This window comes from Callorhinchus milii, unplaced genomic scaffold (assembly GCF_018977255.1).
Source record: "Callorhinchus milii isolate IMCB2004 unplaced genomic scaffold, IMCB_Cmil_1.0 Scaffold4, whole genome shotgun sequence".
Taxonomy (NCBI): Eukaryota; Metazoa; Chordata; class Chondrichthyes; order Chimaeriformes; family Callorhinchidae; genus Callorhinchus; species Callorhinchus milii.
The window spans coordinates 76,705,489-76,721,997 of record NW_024704745.1 but is presented as its reverse complement, the minus strand read 5'-3'; the positions used below and the strand labels follow the sequence as shown (position 1 = coordinate 76,721,997).

At 46.2% G+C, this 16,509-nt stretch overlaps 1 protein-coding gene across 1 annotated transcript; it reads right to left on the bottom strand.

The window, feature by feature from the left end:
* Positions 1-2,547: 2,547 nt before the first annotated feature.
* On the bottom strand, positions 2,548-13,762 carry LOC103177131 (inosine-uridine preferring nucleoside hydrolase). Its single transcript, XM_007891123.2, has 6 exons — positions 13,388-13,762; positions 10,019-10,203; positions 9,051-9,230; positions 6,716-6,827; positions 4,471-4,607; positions 2,548-3,519 (listed from the first exon to the last, which is right to left on the bottom strand). Exons 2-6 carry the CDS (start codon positions 10,199-10,201, stop codon positions 3,172-3,174), a joined length of 960 nt encoding a protein of 319 aa, XP_007889314.2. The 5' UTR covers positions 10,202-10,203; positions 13,388-13,762; the 3' UTR covers positions 2,548-3,171.
* Between the last annotated feature and the right edge of the window lie 2,747 nt (positions 13,763-16,509).

Here is a 16,509-nt window from a genome sequence, read left to right as displayed (position 1 = left end):
GAACTCTGCCGCCCGCATTCTCACCGCACCAAACTCCGCTCCCCGATCCCCCCAGTCCTGGCCAGACTGCACTCGCTGCCTATCCCAGAGAGGATCGACTTTAAGATCCTCACCCTCGTATTCAAATCCCTGCGCTCCTCTGCACCCCCCGACCTCTCTGACCTCCTCTCTCCTCAAAACAGTGCCCTTTGCCTTCGTTCCTCCGGGTCTGACCTCCTCCTCGTCGCCTGATCATAATCCCTCAAGAAAATAAAACAATAAAAGATCGGTCACATCAACCACGACTGTTTGTGGGACATTGCTGTGCGCAATTGGCTGCCGCGTTTCGCCCACAAATATGCAGTCAATTCACTTTACAGTATATTCTGTGAAGCGCTTTGAGACGTCTGGAAGACGTGATGAGGCGCTATATCATTTGCAAGGATTATTAATATTATTTTACGTTGTGGATCCATTTAGCATGTGGACGCGGGTGGGGGTGGGGGGGGAACCTTTTTTTTGAAAATATATATTTATTCACAAATATAACGTTTAGTACAAAAACAGGAATCCAAAAGAAACGCAACATCTTCTGTTACAATTTCTCCCTTTTCTCCCGATACAAAAAAACATTCCGTTGTTTACGGGACATTTCTTCACCGCGAATAAGTTGTGCACACGGTTTTTGTGACCCTCCCTTTAACGCAGTCGGGAGCTGCCCTGTGGACACCGTATCCATGTGCGCACCCGCACACGCCTTGATAAGGCTCACATGCCGTTTTCGGAAGGTGCCCCCATGTGTTTACCGTACATACGTTTTCGCGACGCTCTTTGGTTACATCTCGAGTGTCCTCCTGTACCCTTACTTCAGTCAGTTTTGTGTGCGCTCGTGGGCTACCCGGTGAGTGAGCCCTCAGCGGGTTGTGCCGGAGCAGCTCCTTCCGGGGTCAGACCCCATCTGGCCTTCGCCACTGTTCAGCCGAACGTCAGCCTGTCCCGGGTACATGCACGACGTGTTCCATGTGGGAACTGCAGGAGGCTTCGTGTGCCCTGGACAAACACGTGTGTAGGAAGTGCCTCCGGCTGTTCGAGGTGGAGCTCAGGGTTTCTGAGCTCGAGGAGAGGTCGGTGTCACTACATGGCATACGGGAGGCTGGAGAGTTCATAGATCGAACGTCTCAGGAGGTGGTGACCCCACAGCCAAAGAGGGTTCAGGAGGAGAGTGAGTGGGTGACCACCCGGCATTGTAGGAAGAGGACAGAGTGGTGGTGAACGGTTGTTTTTCTGACTGGAGGGAAGTGTGCAGTGGTGTCTCCCAGGGGTCAGTATTGGGACCACAGCCATTATTGATCTATATAAATGACCTGGACTTGGGTATAGGGAGTACAATTTCCAAGTTTGCAGATGATACTAAGCGAGGAAAAGCAGTAAACAGTGAGGAGGATAGCAGCAGACTGCAAATGGACATAGTATTTACTGGTAAATGGGCCGACACGTGGCAGATGAAGTTTAATGTGGATAAATGCAAAGTGATGCATTTTGGAAGGAAGTATGAGGAGAGGCCATATTAGCTGATGATACAATCTTAAAGGGAGTGAAGGAACAGAGAGACCTGGGGGTCATATAAGTACATCTTTGAAGGTGGCAGAACAGGTAGATAGAGTTGTTAAAAAAGTATACAGGATACTCGGCTTTATAAATAGGAACGTAGAGTACAAAAGAAGGACGTTATGACGAACCTTTATAAAACACTGGTTAGACCTCAGCTGGAGACTGTGTTTAGTTCTGGGTCCCACACTTTGGGAAGGATGTCAAGGCTTTGGAGAGGGTGTAAAGGAGATTTACCAGGATGGTACCAGGAATGAGGGGCTTCAGTTATGGAGCAGAGAAGGTGAAGAGGAGACTTAATAGAAGTTTTCAAGGTCTTGAGGGGATTCGATAGGGTGAACAAGGAGAAACTATTTCCACTGGCGGGTGGGTCAGTAAACCGAGGACACCGAGTTAAAATAGTTGTTAAAAGAAACAGAGGGGAGGTGAGGAGAAATGTTTTCACACAGCGAGTTGTTGGGATCTGGAATACATTGCCTGAAAGGCCGGTGGAAGCCGAATCCATAACAACTTTTAAGAGAGAAGTAGATCATTATTTGGAGAGGACAAGTTTGCAGGGCTATGGGGAGAGAGCGGGGGAGTGGGATTGATTTGGATAGCTCTTTTCAAAGTGCCAGCACAGACACGATGGGCCGAATGGCCTCCTTCTATGCTGTATAATTCTATGGTTCTATGATTGTTGGCCAGGACACCAGGAGAAACTCCTTTATCTGTTCGAATAGTGCCAAAGGATGTTTCACATCCACCTGAATAGGAACCTTGGTTTAACGCCTCATCCAAAGGATGTCACCTCCGAAAATGCAGCACACCCCCAGCACTGCATTGTCGTGTTGGCCTGGACTGTGAGCTCAAAGTCCCGACTAGTTGGGCCGAATGTCCTGTAGTCGTGCCATTCTATGTAACGTTACGGGGGGGCCTGAACCCCTAGTTATGATGAGAAAGAACATTCACAATAAGAGATTCATAAAAAGAACCTTTTAATGAGGATAAGAAACATATCAAATTACATTTTTCTAACATGTTCGAACAGATCAAAGAGATTACTAGCAATTGGGGGATTAGCGAAGTGAGCTCCAGTGGAGAAGTGACTTATAGCAGGAGGCTGGGATTTTGCACACAGCAATGACCCACAAACAGACCTGAGGTGAATGACCAATTAATCAGGAGGGTATTGTTTTGGCCAGGAGAAATGTCTCGAGAGATCTTGTCAACATAGATATTCACAGCACAGAAGGCCATTTAGCCCATCGTGTCTGTCCTGGGTCTTCTAACAATCCTTTCAATCCCATTTACCTGCTCTTTCCGCCCACACCCCTATTGTTTACTCCCTTTTAGGTGTTTATCTACAACAATCACAATAACTTGAAGTTGTTCAAGTTACCTTTTGAAAGTTCATATGGATTTAGCCTCAACTACCGTATTCCATGTCTGAACTACTGTGTGTGTGAAAAAAAATCCTCTTAACCTCCCCATTTACTAACTGTCTTAAATCAATGCCCTTTAGTCACTAACTCATTTACCGATGGAAATAATTTCTCCCCTATTGACTCCAGCAAAACCCCAACAGAGAGACAGATATGTGATCTATTTCAGAATAGACATCATGAGCTGTTGAAACTTTTCTACGTCACATTTCTTCATCAGAAAAGCTCGAGATTCTTTCTTCAGCAGGTCGAGGGTGTCCAGGACCATCATACCTCTGGTCAGCGAGCCCTGTAACTCCACACTTACTCCACACTCTTCCCACTCCGTTACTACGCTCTCGTCAATTATGGCAGCCACGGCGTAGGAGTCACAGGACACAAAGCCAGGCTTGAAATACATCTTCTTCATGCTTTGCTTGTTTTTAGCAAACGCTGTGCTCTGTGCGGTTATTTGCTTCATGAAACGAGCCTTCTGAGTGTCTTGGTTCACCAAATCTTCAAAAAACTCCTGCAAAGGGCACACACACATTCACACACATGTAAAAACTGCGGCTCGCATTTGCCTGTCGTGTTTCGCCCACAAAATATACAGTCAGTTCACTTTACAGTACATTCCGTGAAGCGCTTTGAGACGTCTCAACGAAGGGATAAGGCGCTATATCAAATGTAAGGATTATTATTATTAAAACGTTACCTACATTACTCCACATGCCTAATAATAATCCCTCCAAAAAACAAAAACAATAATAAATTGGTCATTTTCAATCCACGACTGTTTGTGGGACATTGCTGTGCGCAATTGGCTGCCGCGTTCGCCCACAAATATACAGTCAATTCACTTTACAGTATATTCTGTGAAGCGCTTTGGGACGTCCTCCCGACGTGAAAAGCGCTATATCAAATGCAAGGATTATTATTATTATTGAGTTGGGAGTCTGAGCACATGTAGTCTCGACTGGTACAATGCAGCCCTGGGGGTAGTTCTGCTTTGTCAGAGGTGCCATCCTTGGAATGAGCCATTAAACTGAGTCCTGTCTACATGTGCAAGTGGACGTTAAAGATGCTATTGCACTATTCAACACAGCTTCCTTCCGCACACGTATGTCACACACAATATGTGACTCTGGATCAGCAGGAACTCAACTGTGTCACGATCCACATCCATACCAGAGTTCCTCATTAAGAAACCTCATCAATTAATAGACCTCCAAATAGAGCTTTATGATAAGTAACTAAAATACACTGTATAAAATTCTATATTTTTCAGTAAATGGAAGAGAGAAAAAAATGTAATGTATTGTTTAAAATATTGTGTGCGCGTGTGTGGGCGGGTGGTTACACACCGAGGTGGGTTTGTTTTCTAACTAACGCACGTGAAATAATTCCAATTAGGGTTAATTGGTACAATGTGCCACGTTCTCACTCTCTGCATCACTATAGTTCACTGTGAGTCACTTACCCAAGGAAGGGAATGCTGGAGGCAGAATTCCCAGGTGGCGATGTAGGTGGGACATTTGAACTGTTTCAGGACCACATAAGCAGCTTCGGGGTCTGTGACGAAGTTAAACTCCCCGCACACGCTCACGTTCCCTCTGGCTGGAAAGAGAAATAAAAACAAAAGGCTGGAAGAGTCGACAGGCTTCCTGCAAACACAGAAGCATTCAGAATACAGTCAAACCCCCCTTAACAATAATAATAATCCTTGCATTTGATATAGCACCTTATCACGTCTTCGAGACGTCTCAAAGCGCTTCACAGGATGCTCTGTAAAGTGGAGTGACTGTGTATTTTGTGGGTGAAACACCTTAGGACGACGTGAAAGGCACTATGCAAATGTAATTTTGCATTGTGTTGGTATTGAAACGTAACAGCCAATGGTGCACAGCAGTGTCTCCAAACAGTCATGGGCTGAAGTGAGCAATTTTTTCGACGGGATTATTTCCCCCAGAAAGTGATCCACCAAGAAACTAACACCCGGGTTCCTACTTATTGCTAAGCTTCGGTCTTCATAAATCGTAAAATCTCCTAAGTCGTACACTTACCCGAACTCATTCAGTTTCCTATCAAAACCATTTAGATATCTTTGCACTACTCGTATTCATAACCTCCTAACTCGTAATGCCGTTACCTTACCCTCCATTACTCCCGCACGTACCGGCTGCATCGAAGTGAGCAAGGTCCAGCAAGGGAGCAGGAGAGGGTGGGGGTGGGACGGGGGATGTGACCATAGGCGCAGTCGAAGTATTTTTCAAATCTCTTCACGCACCTCCCTTCCTTTCCGCCTTGCTCCACCCACCCACCCCCCCACTCCACCACCCGCTGCCTCCGCTCGGCTAGCTCCGGCCTCCTGTTTGTCCCTCATCCCCTCCACCATCGGTGGCCGTGCTTTCAGCCACTACGCCCTGAAACACTTGAACTCCATCCCTCAATCCCCCCCACTTTCCCTTCCCACCTAAAGAGCTTTTTTTGATCGTGTTTACGGTCACCTCTTCCCTCGCCATCCCCCTGGCTCGGGGTCATACTCCACCACTGTCAAACACTCCAGGACGCTACCCTCGTGAAGGGCGCTACATGAATGCAAGTTGTTGTAGGTTTTAAAAGTAGATTTGAAGACAGGTAGAGAAGGTGCGAGACAGAACGGTGGAGGCAGTGAGTTCCATAGGTTAGGAGCAATAATGACTGAAATCTCGGCCACCGATAGGAACAGGCCTGTGGTAGCTGAACGGAGTGGGTGAGCAGAGGAGAGAGTCCAAGAAGAAGTAAAGTGTTGAGAATGATACCAATAACAATAATCCTTGCAATTGATACTACGCCTAATCAGGTCTTCAAGACGTCTCAAAATGCTTCACAGAATACACTGTAAAGTGACTTGACTGAAGATTTTGTGACAGCCAATTGCGCACAGCAGTGCCCCACAAACAGTCGTGGATTGAAGTGTCCAATTTATTATTATTATTATTATTTTTGAAGGAATTATTACCCCCGGAAAAGCGATCCGCCAATCAACTAGTAACTGAGTTCTTACTTATCGCTCGGTAAACAGAGGCGTGTGGAATAAGAAAACTATTGCAGCTCAAATGATAGTAATATGTGCATTTCATACAGAGGCTTTGGCATCAGGAGGAAGTCTTCAACGGTTAGTGACTGTATTTTGGCAGCCAATTTTGCACACAGCAGTCTTCCACAAACAGCAATGAAGTTAATGACCAATTTTATTTGGGAGATTGTTGGCCAGGACAGAAAGAGAAACTCCCTTTCTCTTTTTCAATCGTGCTCTGGGATCTATAACATCCACCTGAACAGGTATACAGGACCTCGACTTAATGTCTCATCTGAAGGACACAATACAATTCACATTTATATAGCACCTTTCACATTAGCGGGGCATCTCAAAGCATTTAATGGAAAGAGGAAGTACGTTCTTGTAGAATTTCAGACAGAATACAGGACACCTTCGATACTTATTCACGTTCCGAGCTATGTTTGATGAGCTAAACCCGAAATAACCGGCTCAAATAGTGCTGTAAGTTCTCAGTCTCTCTCTTTCATAAACTTCCTTCCATGTTTCTCCCTTCTTGCCCTTTCTCTCACCTGTGCTCTCTCTCTCTCTCTCTTTCCCACTCTTTCACTCTCTCTCATTCTCTCTCACTTTCCATGTTTGCTCCCTCTTGCTATCTCTCTCTCTCTCTCTCTCTCTCACTCACCTTGCATGTTTCCTCCCATGATGTACAAGTGTTTCAGTTTGGAAGGGAAGGTGGGGTCCATCTCAACAGCCAGAGCCACATTGGTCAGGGGGCCAATAGCTACAAGAGAGACCTACAAGAGGGTCAAAATATGTCATTAGTAGAGTGTCAGGGAGATGATAATAATTGATAATAATAATTATTAACATTAATCCTTGTATTTACTATTGCACCTTATCAAAGCGTTTCGCAGGATTTTAAAGATGTTAAAGTTGCAGAGAGAAAAGCTGAAATGTTATGTTTGTTTACATTCTCTATGTTACGGGGTGGGGGTGAGGGTGGGGGAGTGGGTGGGGGGGAGCGCTGCCTTCTCAAAGGTTCCATCCTGCGGTCACTGCACTTTACAGTAAAGCGCTTTCACAAGATCAGTTCAGATGAAGAAGGCCTTTTAGCCCATCTGATCTCGTCCTTCCAGAATATTTGGTCGTTAATTACCCTCTGTGTTAAGAAATAATTCCTGGGGTCTGCCCTGAAATTGTTCTTTGTAACTTGAAACAACGTCCTCTTGTTCAACTGTCTTGTGGGGGAACTGTTGTGTGCAAATTGGCTGTTGCGTTCTCTTACAAATCATACAGTCACGACACTTCACAGTAAATGCTGTGAAGCACCTTGAGACTTCCCCCTGATGCCATATCAACAACAACAGCAATGTGCCCTTTGGTAGCACCCTTCACGTATGGTAGTGTCTCGGAACGCTTCCAAATACAAGATCTATTGCATGTCAAATGCTCGGTTATTTTTCCTAAACATTATCGGCTGACATGAGACCTGGATTCTGATGTGCCTTTGAGCAACCTTCTGCTGGACACATTTGGATATTTGTTTGGGACAAGGTTTCCGCTGAGCACTGCCTGTTTTCATTGTCTTAGAATAATAATTATAATGGAGTCCTGTAGCTCAGTGGTTAGAGCACTCGCTTTGCAAGTGAGAGACCTGAGTTCAATTCCAGGCAGAGGGCGAAACCTTGGGCAAGTTTCCTTACTCCACACAGAGCCTAATAATAATCCCTCCAAAACCAAAGACAATAATAAATTGGTCATTTTCAATCCACGACTGTTTGTGGGACATTGCTTATTATAAAAGGAACAAAAGGCAAACCCTAATCCTGGAAATTAGAAGGTTTATTAGATAGAAGCACTGAAGGAATGTTTTTGGATGTTGTTTGCGGCTATCTGATACATGCAAAAACCCATCACCGTGGTTAAGAGTCTCCAAACCTGAGAGTTTTCCATATGTATGGTTTCTGTTTTGTGGGATGTAGTGCATGTGCTTGCTCTCCCAGAAAGGTACACTGTATTTATCTTATTGATGTGATCTTAAATTAGAATTAAAATAGTTAGAAGTGAGACTAGCAGACATTTCTTCACACAGAGTTATGAAGCGTAGTATGCACTTCCTCAGATGCAGAATCATTGCTTTGGTTAACCTGTGAACATAACATGAGTAGCAATGTTTAAACCAATTTAGGAGAAAAAAACTCACCTTATATTCTGAAGAAATACAATATTTCTGGAATCCTGTAGCTCAGTGGTTAGAGCACTCTCTTTGCAAGCGAGAGACCTGAGTTCAATTCCCGGCGAAACCTTGGGCAAGTTTCCTTACTCCACACAGAGCCTAATAATATTCCCTCCAAAACAAAAAACAATAATAAATTGGTCATTTTCAATCTACGACTGTTTGTGGGACATTGCTGTGCGCAATTGGCTGCCGCGTTCGCCCACAAATATACAGTCAATTCACTTTACAGTGTGTTCTGTGAAGCTCTTTGGGACGTCCTCCCGACGTGAAAAGCGCTATCTCAAATGCAAGATATTATATATAATAATAAAAATATAATATACTTGCATTTGATATAGCGCTTTTCACGTCAGGAGGACGTCCCAAAGCGCTTCACAGAATATACTGTAAAGTGAATTGATAATAAGCCTTGCATTTGATATGGCGCCTCATCACATCTTTCAGACGTCTCAAAGGGCTTCACAGAATATATTGTAAAGTGGAGTGACTGTGTATTTTGTGGACGGAAATTGGCAGCCAATTGCATGCAACTGTGTCCCACAAACAGTCCCATGAACAGTCATGGATTGAGTGACCAAATTATTATTTTATGGCGGTATTATTACCTGTGGAAAGGGATCTGCCAATCGACTAACAACTGGGTTCCCATTTACTGCTCGACGTGTAGAATAAGGAAACTTTCCTAAGAATTTGTCCGCAGGGAATCAAACCCGGGACCACTCGCTTGCGAGGCGAGCGTGCTAACCACTGTGATCTTCCCAACAGCTGAGGTTCTCACCTGCCCGGGATGCTCAGCGACGATCCTGATCATGGCATTCACAGCGTGCTCAGTCTGTACCTGCTCCAGACCCGGAGCGCTGGGATCCGGAACATCACCCAACCCATCCTTCCCGTGGTAAACACTGGCGTGAAGATTGTCACCCAGGAGAGAGAGACACGCACCTCGGAACACGGGGATCTGCAGAGCAGTGGAGCAGGGGGAGAAGAGAGAAAATAAGCTTGAATAACACAACATGCCAATCAGATTGCGTTAAACTATAATAAAAAGTAATCATTGATACTTAACCAGAGGCGGCTTGGCTGTACGCGAAATTGGGAAATTTCCCCAAGTATTTCCGCGATTGGCTCCTGGTTTACCGTAGAGATAAATATTACCATATGATTTCCTCCCCCGGGCTCGGGCTCAGGCTCCGGCATTGTTAAGCGCTCCGAGGTGCTGCCCCCCCCCCCCCCCCACAGTGTGAAGGAGATATATAAGTGCAAGTTGTCGTTGTTGTTGTTGTGGAGCCTGGACCAGCCAATCATCGCCTAGGGCCCGCCCTCCCTGAGGAGTGGCAGGTACAATAGCCAATCGCTGCCTGGAATGCATTGCCTGAAAGGATGGTGGAAGCCGACTCGATACCAACTTTTAAGAGCGAAGTAGATAATTATTCGGGGAGGACATGTTTGCAGGGCTACGGGGAGAGAGCGGGGGAGCGGGATTGAATTGGTTAGCTCTTTTCAAAGCATTGGCACAGACACGATGGCACAGACACGATGGGCCGAATGGCCTCCTTCGGTGCTGTATGATTCTATGATTCTAATCCGCCCTCCTGTTTAATGACGGAGTTTTTAAATACGCTGAGAAGTTTTATGCTGAATCCACGCTCCTCGTGAATTATTCCCCCTAATTTCCCCGCCCAAAGTCCTGAGCTGTTTCGGGGAGCCAGACCGTCACTGCACTTAACTACATTTTGCATCACCCACCTCCATCCTGTGACAGACTTTCAAGACCCGAAGCACATTTTTGCACACGTTGTCAATTGAGGTATTTCCGTGGCAACAGGTAATCCCCAGGAGCTGGACGTTGGGAGCCGCCAGAGCCATCATTATAGCCTGGGCATCGTCCACCCCACAGTCAACATCCATCAGCAGCAGCTTCTTTCCCATCTCTGAGGGTCAAAACAATAAGAAATCAGAACCAATATAGTCTGGGCTGACACTCCAATGCAGTGCTGGGGGCTCGCTCTGTTGTCGGAGGTGCCGTCCTTCGAGTGAGACGTTAAATCAAGTTTGCCTGTTCACGTGGACGTTAAAGATGCAATGCCGCTATTCGAAAAGAGAAGGGAGTTTCTCCCGATGTCCGGCATCAACAATCCCACTGATAAAATTGGTCACTCACGTCACGGCCGTTCGTGAAACTCTCTGCTCTGCGAATGGTGATTTGAATGGGATCTTCACAGGACACTTTATTCTCCCAAGATAACACATGTACAGGAATGTGCTGTACATTTACATCACCTTTGATGTTAAGTAATAGTGGAACTACAGTAGGTGGAGGAATGTCAATATGATCATTGCCTAGGAGGAGGAACAATCTGCTATAGTTTTTAATCCGCATTGTTCTAACAGTGAAGCTAATCATTCAAGACCCCTTGAATATGCAACTTTGTATAATATTATGATCATTCCAGTGGACTTCCAGTATGAAAGAGTATTGCTTCCTATCCGTGTGGAAATACCTTGAACAAAATCTATGGTGATAGATTTCTCCAAATGACACAACATTATGGAAAGGTTCTTAACAGAGGTTCTTAAAACTAACTTAATTTCCACTTTTTCTACAGCTTTTAACGTATTCTAATATTTTCCCTGTCAATTTCAGATTCAAACCTGGTTGCCTTAAGAACGTAAATGTTAATATGCAACACTAAATAGTTAGTACTCTGGAATAATGGGTATAAAATACTTAAAGAAATTCACATGGGAGGGAGCAGATTCTAAAATAGGAAAACCTATTGAAACCCTAGCTCAGGGAATGTTGTAGCTCCACACACCTGTGTGATCATTCCAACTCGCTAGACCTGCTCATAAATGAGCTGTTTGAGATTTTAAGCTAAGAGTTAGTCATAGTTATCAACAGCATTATAAACCCTGTGAATCAACTGAATGACAGATAAGAGCCGAGGCAAAATAATTCTTTCCGCTAAACATTGAATCAGATTATCTCGTTTTCATTCTTTCCATTATTAGTAAATGCACAAGCATCCAGGTACTGTTTCTTCAATAGGAATGAAAGAAATGGACTGCGTTTTGTAAAAGCAGTTTACATGAGTGAGCTAGTTTTGTACATTTTAAATTACCATAGTCTTGATTGTTTTCTTGCCTGTTTTGTTATGCAATTCAGGTCCCAGTATTTGCTGAAGATTAAGAATTGCGATTTGCTTTTATTTCTCTAAATCAGGCAGCTTCTTCAAACCCGGAGTTGTATTGTGGATATTTATTGATGGCATTAAGTGGTCTCTAAAGTTATAAGCCAGTATATCCTGTATGTTTTCCAATTTGGAAACATTGTGTGTATCCAAATTTCTCATGTAAATAATTTCTCATGTAAATAATAAATAATAGGTCAGGGCGAAACCTTGGGCAAGTTTCCTTACTCCACACAGAGCCTAATAATAATCCCTCCAAAACCAAAAACAATAATAAATTGGTCATTTTCAATCTACGACTGTTTGTGGGACATTGCTGTGCGCAATTGGCTGCCGCGTTCGCCCACAAATATACAGTCAATTCACTTTACAGTGTGTTCTGTGAAGCGCTTTGGGACGTCCTCCCGACGTGAAAAGCGCTATATCAAATGCAAGGATTATTATTATTATTATTACATGAGGTTTGGAGAACGAAAGGCCAAGGCGGAGGGATAGAGGAAGGGTGTTCCAGAGTTTCGGGGCGTAGTGGCTGAAAGCACGGCCACCAGTTGTGGAACGAGGAGCACAAGCAACATGCAGGAAGCCGGAGCCAGGCGAGCGGAGGCAGTGGGGTATGGGTTGGGGGGTAAGCAGGTTGGAGAGGTAGGGAGGTGCCAGGGCTGACGAGTGACAGGTTGATGGAAGCTGGAGCCCTTCTCTTAAGCATGTATGAGCAAATGTATATATATGTCTGTAAGTGTATCATTGTTTATGTACATGTGTAAAATGTCTGGGTGTGCAAGTAAGTGTGTCTGTGTGTGGGTGCAACTGTTTGCCTACAAAAATACACAGTCACTACCAGTGGCAGCTCAGGTGAGGCAAGTGAGTCCTAGAATTTCCACGTTTCGCAGCGAGGATTGTGAGAGGAGCAAGCAGGAACTGAGCACGTTAGATGAAACATGAGTAAAGGGTCCGTTATCATGGTAACAAGATAACTTAAGAGCTCTGAGTGGCTACCCCACGTAAAGGATGCTATAGAAATGCAAGTTGTTATTGTTGATTAGGCAAACTCATAGACTCCCTGAGGCAACATGCCATCACTAGCCATTACACTTTACTCTGAGACATCTTCCTGACAGGAAAGGTGCCACGTGGACTGCAAGGATTATTATTACTATGCGAGTGGTGGTGTTTTTGCGCGAGTCGATGTGGTTGGTTGTGATTGAGTTTATTGTGGATAAGTGTATGGGTGAGAGTGTGTTTGCGTGTGCATGAGTGTGCGCTTGTGTATGCATGCGTGAGTGAGTGAGTGAGTGGGTCAGTGAGTGAGTGAGTGAGTGAGTGAGTGGGTCAGTCAGTGAGCGAGCGTGATTGCCTACTGTCCACGCTCAGTTAGCATTCTACCTGCGAATGGCTGGTTAATGAGTAACAGTGGTTCTGTAGTCGATCACAACAGGACCTGCGAGAACGAGGAGTGCAACTGGTGAATTGGAAGGAACAGTGAGAGACGCCGCTTTTATAAGAACTATAACCGAACTCCCTTCTCCTCCCACTGCCTGACTTCCTTTCTCCATTCATTCATTTCATTCTCCCTCTCCTCCCCTCAATGTCCCCCGTGATCTCTAGACCAGAGATTGTTTCGGTCAATTTGGTAAACAACGTTGCCTTCATATGGAAGCAGTTTCTTCTCGAAAAGAGACCAGGGAAATGTGAAGTTGACAGACATTAAAGGCTTTAAACACACACACACACACACCACACACAATTAAGGTGTCCTGGTTTCATTACTGCATTAAGAGGCAAGCGTGGCAACACATCTTCAAAGGTCTCTTACTTGAAAGTCTCTTACTTAAAAGTCTGAAATGCTGTACACTGTCCAGTGCCTTGGGACGTTCTCCCGACGTGAAAGGCGCTATACAAATGTAATCTTGTTGTTGTTACTTGCCTGTCAGCCTGGCTGTATTGCTCGCACTCGCTCTCCTCTTGAGCCACGTGAATGTGCGTTCAAGTCCAACGTCGGAACTTTCAACTCACTCAGATTTAGGCTGAACTCTAATAGCAGCACTAATTAGAAAGAGACGGGAGTGATTTGGCCAAAAATCCCCCAAATAAAATAAATCATTCACTTCATGCTGCTCTCTGCAAATTGGCTGCCGCGTTTGCCTACAAAATGCAGAGTCACTGCACTAACTTACTGCTGACTTTTCCTTCCAGTAATATGCTGTTGTGGTCTGGTTTGTACTGCCTGAATTTAAGAGTTCAGCTTCAATTTTGAGCTGCTTGCATTCCTCGGTGCATGCGGTGCATGCGGTGCAGGGTTAGGGCTTGATGGAGCGATAAGGCAGATTGATCGATCCTTGGGGGGAAAAGGGGAGGAAGTTTCTCCTGGTGCCCTGGTCAACAATCCCCCAGATAAAATAGGTCATTCACTTCACGGTTGTTTGTGGGTCACTGCTGTGCGCAAATTGGCTGCCGCGTTTGCCTACAAATATACAGCTACTTTACAGTGTATAATAATCCTTCCTTTTGACATAGCGCCTCATCACGTTGTTGAGACGTCTCAAAGCTCTTCACACAATATATTGTAAAGTGAATTGACTGTATTTTGTGGGCAAAACACAGCAGCGAATTGCACACAGCAGTGTCTCACAAACAGTCGTGGATTGAGAGGCCAACTTATTATTATTACTATTTACTTTTTAAGCACGGTGATGGATTCTCATATGTGTCACGCACCCTGCGCGACCATGATAAATTGCAGGGATATTTAACCATTTGTGGCATCCACTCCTTAACAGCTCTCGGTGGGTGTAAAAAAAAATCCAGCTCTCTGCTGAGCCAGCATTGCGAGGCTGTGGAAATCTGCTGTGCCCAAGTCCAAGTTGTGCCAAGTCTTCCTGCACTGCAGCGAGCTTGCAGAAAATAAAGGAAGGTAAAGTGCTCTGTGTGAAAAACAGTACTATGAACAACCTGACCAAATGGCGATCAATAATAAGACCTGGCTGGCTGGGACAGGGGGTACGCACATCAAAGCACTAGCCCTATTAATCCATCATTGACTGCAATAACTTATGTTCGCATCCCAAACAAATGTTCCAGACTGTCATTAATGGTATAAGTGTCCCAGGGTTGGGTGTTCCAGCTGTGCAGTGTGTTGATCTGTTGGCGAGCTGCATATAGATTGTGTTAAGCTTCGTGTTCAGTCTTGCCATTCATCACATCTGGCTGACTCTTCAGAGTGGGTGAAGCAATAGTAGTAATAATAATCCTTGCATTTGATACAACACCTTCTCACGTCATTGAGATGTCTCAAAGCGTTTCACAGAATATGCTGTAAAGTGGATTGACTGTATATGTTTGTGGGCAAAACACAGCAGCCAATTGCGCACAGCAGCGTCCCACAAACAGTCGTGGATTGAGTGACCAAATTATTATTTGGTTTCAGCCCTCGCTCATTCCCAGGTACAAGCAGGTTCCAGGAACTCCTTTCAGGCCACTTGATGAGCAACACAAATTGCATGAGAGTACTGCCACCATTCTTTAGCCCTCTCGACGAATGGCTTCTCCTCCACCCCCCGTACTGTCTCATGTGGAGTCCCTCAGGGCTCTGTCCTCGGTCCCCTCCTCTTCACCCTCTATATGCTCCCCTTTGGTGACATCATCCGCAGACATGGAGTTAACTTCCACATGTATGCGGATGACACCCAACTCTACCTTTCCTCCTCTACCCTCAACTCTACGACCACCGATGTCCTGACAGCTGCCTGTCCGACATCGAGTCCTGGACGAGAGACAACTTTCTTCAGCTCAACGTGCGAAAAACCGAGGCCCTCCTGATTGGCTCACGTCAGCGCCTCCGCACCTCAGGCGCCGACACCATCAGCATCCAAGGCTGCACTCTCCACCTCTCAAAGCCAGTCAGGAACCTCGGCGTTTTGTTCGACCCTGAGCTGTCCTTTCTCCCTCACATCCGCACCACAACTGGCACCGCCTTCCATCACCTCCGGAACATCGCCAAACTACGGCACTACCTCACCCCTCACGCTGCTGAAACCCTGGTTCACGCCTTATCACCTCAAGGCTGGACTATGGGAACTCTCTCCTCTCTGGCCTTCCCGCCACCTCCCTCCACAAGCTGCAGGTCATTCAGAACTCTGCAGCTCGTGTACTGTCCCGCACCAGGCTTCGGGACCACATCACTCCCACCCTCGCTCGCCTCCACTGGCTCCCCATCCCCCAGAGGATTGATTTCAAGATCCTCATCCTCACCTACAAGGCCATTCACGGCCTTGCTCCCTCCTACCTCTCCGACCTACTATCCCCCTACCTACCTGCCCGTACCCTCCGTTCCTCTGGCTCCGGTCTGCTCCACGTCCCCCGCCCCAACCGCCCTACCATTGGTGGTCGGGCCTTCAGCCTCTCAGCCCCGAGGCTCTGGAACTCTATCCCCCAGTGCCTTCGCCGCTTCCTCCCTCTCCTCCTTCAAGGCCGGTCTCAAAACCTTTCTCTTTGACCGTGCCTTCAGCTCCCCTCTCGACTCTCTTCCCCCTCCTCGCTCCCTCCCATCCCTCCCCTCACCCTGACCATTTCCCCCCTCCTCACTCCCTCCCCTCCCCTCACCCTGACCATTTCCCCCCTCCTCGCTCCCTCCCCTCCCCTCACCCTGACCATTTCCCCCTCCTCGCTCCCTCCCCTCCCCTCCCCTCACCCTGACCATTTCCCCCCTCCTCGCTCCCTCCCCTCCCCTCCCCTCACCCTGACCATTTCCCCCCTCCTCGCTCCCTCCCTTCCCTCCCCTCACCCTGACCATTTCCCCCCTGCTCGGGTCATGACCCAACTGTGCAGCACCTTGGGACGTCCTCCTGACGTGAAAGGCGCTTTATAAATGGAATCTTGTTGTTGTTGAGCCCAGACACACACCGCTACCCATTGACTCCAACCAGTTGGAAGTGCGGAGTGTTCAGTAGCAGTTACCTCTCGGCACTTCGATGATTTAAAAAGGAAATGGACCCAAAAATGCTGACACCTTTTTTCGGTATGGAAATCAAGACAATTCATCGATTGTGG

Bases quoted from the DNA above. Each gene is read 5' to 3' on its own strand.
- LOC103177131 (XM_007891123.2), bottom strand. From the start codon at position 10,201: ATGGGAAAGAAGCTGCTGCTGATGGATGTTGACTGTGGGGTGGACGAT. The intron at 6,828-9,050 runs GTGAGAACCTCA...ACCCTCTTGTAG, and splicing joins TCGCTGAGCATCCCGGGCAG to GTCTCTCTTGTAGCTATTGG. The intron at 3,520-4,470 runs GTAAGTGACTCA...TGCCCTTTGCAG, and splicing joins TCCAGCATTCCCTTCCTTGG to GAGTTTTTTGAAGATTTGGT.